The 6,256-nt window shown below is 56.4% G+C and overlaps 1 protein-coding gene across 1 annotated transcript; it reads left to right on the top strand.

Moving 5' to 3' along the window:
• Nucleotides 1-383: 383 nt before the first annotated feature.
• PDZK1IP1 (PDZK1 interacting protein 1) lies at nt 384-5,941 on the top strand. Its single transcript, XM_019749343.3, has 4 exons — nt 384-559; nt 2,936-3,044; nt 4,893-4,988; nt 5,539-5,941. Exons 1-4 carry the CDS (start codon nt 496-498, stop codon nt 5,609-5,611), a joined length of 342 nt encoding a protein of 113 aa, XP_019604902.1. The 5' UTR covers nt 384-495; the 3' UTR covers nt 5,612-5,941.
• Nucleotides 5,942-6,256: the final 315 nt, after the last annotated feature.

Raw genomic sequence — 6,256 nt, 5'->3', positions numbered from 1 at the left:
GTAAATTTCTTAATCTCACTGTCAGCCTTCCAAGAGGTCCCGCCTGCTGAGCTTATTCGAGACAGGAACAATAATGCGTCACATCACTCCATTTCCCAGAGCCCAGCCCCACTGCCAGGAAAGGGGAGCTGAAGGAAAACCTTTGGGGATGCCTGGGGCTTAGAGGTGAAGCCCCAACACTCCCTACATCCACCTGGTCCAAAGACCCACTTCCTTAACCAGCCTCTGAAATGTGACCTTAAATACCAACTCGAGTGCTCTGGGCACTGGCCAGGGAGGCCAGTCCTGGCAGCTCATTACCATGGGAGGGAGGGCAGTTTCTCTCCACCTTCCCTCCTCCCTCCTCCCGCACCTTCTTCCTTACTAGCTCCTTTCCTCCACAGCCAGACTGAGCTCGGGCTGATCTCAGCACACACCACACACCGACAGGCCTCACAGCTGCTTCAGGAGCCGATAACTGCAGCCAGAGGGAAGGTCCAGAAGCTGCCTCCAGCCATGCCACCTCTCATGCTGGTCCTTCTGGGTGTGCTCATGGCAGCGCCACCTGCCAGCTGTCAAGGTAGCATAGAAATAGGCCTGCAAGGCTGAGGTGAGGAGGGCGGGCTGGGTGTTGGCAACCCAGGCATGGGTGGGGGGCTGTCTCCTTGCCTCCCTCACCACCCTTGAGGGGGGGCAGAGACTTGGGAGGAACAACCAAAGGCAGAGACCTCAGTCTGTGATTTGTTTTCCACGAGTGAGAAATGGGGACAGCAGGGGAAATGTGGTGTCTAGGCTTGGGGAGAGGAGTTGAGATCCAAGCTCTAGGAGCAGGAATTTCCCTGGAGATAGATGGGTCCTGAGAATAGGGGTCAAGGACTACCAGGAGGGTGGGAGTGGGACCTGAACCACTTGTGCCAGGGGAGGGGCAGAGCTGTCACTGGTTTACCTGTGGCTTTGGCTTAAGTCCTTGTTTCAGTTTCCTGGGTTTTGGTAGGGGACAATTCCCCCGTGTGGCTCTTACCACGTACCTGAGCTCTTTGTCCAATTCTGCCTCCGTCTTGCTCTGTGGCCTTAAGCAAATCACTGCCCCTCTTCGAGACTCAGTTTTCTCATCCTTAAAATGAGGACAATAAACCTGCCCTGCCTACCTCCCAGGACGGCTGCCATGTCAGGGGTGTGGAAGGGCTTGGCACCACACCCTAAAATCTGGTATCTGCACTGCATTGTGAGGCCACATCTGCAGCCAAAGTCTGGGGACTCTGCAGGTGGGATTTGGGTCCAGAGGGGGCTGGCAAAGATGCTTCCAGAGTACCCCCTCCTTTGCAGGTGTCCTGAGCTCTCATGCACATCTGCTTCAACTCTGTCTCCCAGGTCTTGGAAGCCTTCTGGGAAACTGAAGCTCAGAGGGGTTGAATAACTTGTGTGGGTCACACAGCAGAGCAATAAGGGACAGGACTCAGATCAACTCTCCTCTACCCCACACTCTGCCCCTTGCATTGTGTGCTCTCCCTAGAGCCACATGGAAGGAGAGGGACTGTGGTCACTGGTGTCTTTGGAGGGAGTTGGCTGCAGGGTTTGGAGGAAGCAGGGAGGGGCCTCCCAGGGCTTGAGCCCTAACTCCTGATCCTAGAGCCATCACTGACGTGAGGAAACAATGGGTCTGAACCATTGTTTCTTGGAGAAATGGTGAGTCAAGACATTGCTTTTGGGCAAGTATGGAACTCAGGGTAACCACAGTGTGTATCTTCTGTTACCCAAGGAGAGAAGCAAGATCTGACCTGGCCATAGGTCAGAGAGTTCTGAGACCCCTCCCTCCTCCCCAATACCTGCTAGGCTCAGAGAGAGCTCAGAGAAAAGGCAGGGCCTTCACTGAAGCAGGAGCGCTTTAGGGTAGACTCAAGGACTTTTGAGTGGGAGTGAGGCAGAATGAGGTTTTTGATGCCTAGCTGGGCCCCTCAAAATACAGACAGCACTAGGGATGCAGGTGTTTTCACCTGGAGGCAGGACTTCTCTGAAGTTTCCTGTTGGCCTCTGTTCCCTCCTGAGACCTGTACTTGCCGCTGCGTGCATGTCCTCTGTAGGGCTGAGCTCTCGGGCTCATGGGGGCCCAGTGATACCCTGGGAAAGAAGAGCACTTTGGGGCTGCCAGTGGCTGAGGGCAGAGACATCTGGGAAACTGAGGGTTAGAGGTGGCGTCAAGGGTTAAGTGTCAAAAGGCAGAGACCGTGCATGAATGGGGCCTCTACCTCGAGGGTCTCTGGCCTAGGCCCCTGGCACCCAGCTGGAGGAGCTGAAAGGGCCCAGGTTTTGAAACTTCCTTTCTGGCCCCCAAGACCCAGAGCAGATTCCCTCTGTGTTGCCTTTCAAAGAAGTCCTGTCCCATCCTTCTCTCTGGGCACCCTGGCACCCCTAGCTGAGCAGCCCGACCTACCCTACCCAGCACCAGAGAAACCTCTTGTTACAGAACAGGATCTTCCAGATGCCAACCCAGTCAGATCAGCTCTGGGCAGCCCCACTTGCTGAGAGCCAGAGAGGAGGGGAACCACCCCCTGTTGGCAGGACCTAGGCCGGCTGTCCAGGGGGCTGCCCTTTGGCCTAGACACTCCCTGTGGGTCCCTGCATGTGACCCATCATGAGGTGGGGGTGGGAGCTCAGGCTGTTTGGACCTCAGACACAGCATTCTGAGGCTTGTTCCTTCCTCTGTTCCTCATTCCGTCTTTGAATGCCTATCTCCCTTCCTCTAAACCATCATCCCTTTCTTGAGCTCACTGGGGTTCAGATGGGTGCTCCTTCCCACCCCTGCCACCCCAGAATGTCTCCTCTGGTTCTGGCAGCTGGCTGATGGCCTCTAACACAGCGCCAGCCCTTGGGGTTTGAGGCCGTCCCTCTCCTTTCTGTGTTTGTTGCCCCCACTCTGGCCCAGCCGACTGTAGCACTCCCTTGCTCCCCTTTCCAGGCCGGGGGAACCTGCAGCCCTGGATGCAAGGCCTTATCGCCATGGCCGTGTTCCTGGTCCTCGTTGCAATTGCCTTTGCTGTCAACCACTTCTGGTGCCAAGAAGAGCCGTGAGTACTGCCTGGGGCCCCAGGGCCCGGCAGCCCCAGGACCACTGCTGCTGCTCCAGCAGCAGTGAGGAGGGCCTAAGAAACCCTGAGTCCAGTCCTCTCACTGTGTGGAAGAGACACTGAGGCCTGATGTCTTGGGGACTAGGGTGCCAGCTTGTTGGCTCCCAGACCTGCCTCTGATGGCCCTATAGCTCTGGTGCTCAATCACTGTGAGGTTGGGGAAATGTCTTTTCTTCTTGGAATCTCAGTGTTTCTATCTGCATAGTTGGGACAGCTGCCCAGTCTGTGATGGGGGCTGTGAAAACCTCTGTGAAAATGACAGTCCCCATCCTTCCTCAGGGTCAGCTGCTGTGCCACATGTAGGGGTCCAGAGGGGTAGGGGGACAGACACAATCCCTGCACTTATACGGCCTCCCAGACTGGAAGGGAAGGCTGACATGGAGGCAGCCATCACAAGTGCAAGCATGTACGCTAAAGGGGAGTACAGAATACAGTGCAGGCCTGACCTGCTGGCGCGTGGGTGGTGTGGGTGGCTGCATGGTCAGAAAAGGCCTCCTATTGTACCTTTTTCCTGAGGCCTGAAGAATGAGGAGGAGCCAGTCTCAGGACAGGGTGGAGCTGCAGTCAGGGAAGAGTACACCTGAGTTAGGGGTCCTGAGTTAGGGGCAGGGCACTGAGGTACTAGAGGGGGTGGGCTGAAATATGGCCCACTCTGCACTTGCCGACCCTGGGGCAAGGCTCAGCTGCCCCCAGCTCTTACACAGGTAGCCTGGTGCGTAGGTGCAAGCAGCAGCCCTGCATGGCCCACAAGCATCTCATAGGTGGAGAGAGGGATGGAGAATTCCCAGGTAAGCTGATGAGGAAGGCAGGTCCTAGGCCACGTGGACCCTTGTGCACCAATGCCCCAAACTGTGGGCTTTTTCCTTAGAGCAGGAGAAAGCTACTGAAACTTTGTCAGCTGGAATGAGGTGCATCCGAGCAGAATCATGCTGGCTGCCCCATGGCAGATGTGTGGGTTAGGGGGCAGTCTGCAGGTGAGGACAGCGATGAGGAGGCTGAGCGTGAGGTCAGCAGAGAGTCTGGACAGTGGAGGCAGCAGAGGGGATGGAAAGAGGGGACAGGTTTAAGCTGTCAAGGAGGCGGACCCCCTGAGAGTTGGGGGAGGAGGCAGCAGAGGGCAGGAGGGACAAGGACAGAGAAATGTCCAGGCTTCTGACGGGATACGCCCTGAGACGCAGAACACAAGAGGCAGATCTGGGACTACTGCTGAGTTTAACTTCGGACATATTAAGTCTGAGAAGCCTGTGGGATGTCCAAGGAAAGATGAGTAGCCATAAGAGTCCCTGTGACCCTTGTGAGAGTATTTTCCAGGGAGGTGGTGGCAGAGGCCATGCTCAGAGGGTTTAAACATAAATAAGAGGTCAGGAGCTTTTTGTTGGAAATGCTTCCTTTCTCCACTGACCCCAGTTTGTCTTCAGTGGCTGTTGACCACAGCTGCTCCTACTGCGTGGTAAAAGCCCTGTGGAAATCGGAGGCAGACACTGAGTCCTGCTGGGTCCGCTCCGGAAACTGAGCTGAGGGCAGGAAGAGAACAGCAGAGGGTGGCTGGGAGGTTCCCAGTGTAAGGCCTCGGATGGGACTTGAGGTCCTCACTTTGGAGCAGGGAGAAGCCTGTGAGGGCCCATGAGGAGGGGCCAGAATGAGGTTCTAACAGGAGCCCTGCAAGGGAGAGGGGCTTTTGACTTGCAAGAACCAGAGCCCAGAACAGGGCCTGACTGGACGATGGGGAGGAGGGGGAGCAAAAGGGGAGGGGACCCAGAGAGCCCTACTGATGAGACCTGTCCACAGGGAGCCTATGAGCACGGTCGTGACCATTGGAAACAAGGCAGATGGGATCCTAGTAGGAACAGAAGGAAAGTACTCCTCGATGGCTGCCAGCTTCAGGTGAGGTGCTGGTCAGTATAGGACTGACTGCCCTGTGCTTCAGGGACCTATGGGGACCTCAGGACCAGGTGCTTCTGAGGGGGGTGAGGGTGGGGAGGGGCTCAGTGAAGAGAGAGGGTCTACTGAGGGAGGGGCTGGTGAGTGACGGGGGCTTTGTGAGGACTGCAGGGCTCCATGAGGACATGAAGCCTCAGTTTGGGGAGAGGGCCCAGGAACGGGATGGGGATGTGGTGGGGGGAGTGGCTCAGGGGGTGGATTGGGACTCACAGGGAGGGGTGCTGTGGGGAAAAAGGGCTTAAGGAGGGAAGGGGACTCTGATAGGATGAGTTGAGGGACTCAGAAAGGGGAGAGGGATCAGTGGGGGGAGAGAGGTGGGATTTGGGGAGGTGGTGCTGAGAGGACTCCAGTCTCAGGTGCACAAGATCATATGTGGTCAGGAATCCCCTTCTGGGATTCAAAGTTTATTCTGAAAGATACTGTCCTCACAAGTATGGGGTAGGGAAAAGGGGATGGGATGGAAGGTGCCAGGACCGCTGTCATCCTCTTTCAGGTCCAGTGAGCATGAGAACGCCTATGAGAATGTTACCGAGGAGGAGGGCAAGGTCCGGAGCACCCCCATGTAACCCCCCTTGCCTGTGGCCTCCAGTGTCGATCCAGCGCACTTGTGATCAATGCTACTCTTTCTCTGTGCAAGAATCTTCAGTAAGGGGCCAACTCCTCCAAGTCCACACTACCCTACCCTCCCTTGAATTGTCCCAGCCAAGGTCAGAACTCAAGCTCTGTCTAGGTTGGGGTTCGGCTGTGGCTCTGGGTTCTCCCACCTAATTCAATTCAGAAGGCCCTTCTGAAGGAGACAGTCAGAGCTGCACCCCCCATCCTGCCTCACATTTCCTCCCCACAACTGTGGAAATGGCCCTTATTTCTGTGAAATAAAGACGTTTTGTACCTCTGAGGCTGAGGCTCCCAGGGCTCAGACACAGCCCCCAGGCTCCCATGCAGCCCCACCCCCACCCCCCCAGGCTCCCATGCAGCCATGCCTTGCTTTCTGAATCAGGAGAATCACCTTCCAAAGGTGTTGTCATGGTGGCTTTGGAGGCTTGTCCAGGAAGCCCTCTCTGGGAATCCCTAGGGGCCAGGGACTCTCACCCACTCCGCCCTTCTTCCAGGCAGCACCCACCTCCTCTCCTCTTGCCTCCATACTGCTTGGCATTGCGGTGGGTTCATTCACTTATCCATCCAGGGCGATCACCCTCCCATTGGCTTCTCTG

The sequence above is a fragment of the Rhinolophus sinicus genome, chromosome 14 (genome assembly GCF_057876585.1).
Source record: "Rhinolophus sinicus isolate RSI-liver-muscle chromosome 14, RSI-T2T, whole genome shotgun sequence".
In the NCBI taxonomy this organism is placed as follows: Eukaryota; Metazoa; Chordata; class Mammalia; order Chiroptera; family Rhinolophidae; genus Rhinolophus; species Rhinolophus sinicus.
The sequence above is the reverse complement of the archived record's forward strand: the minus strand, read 5'-3'. Positions and strand labels throughout refer to the sequence as shown.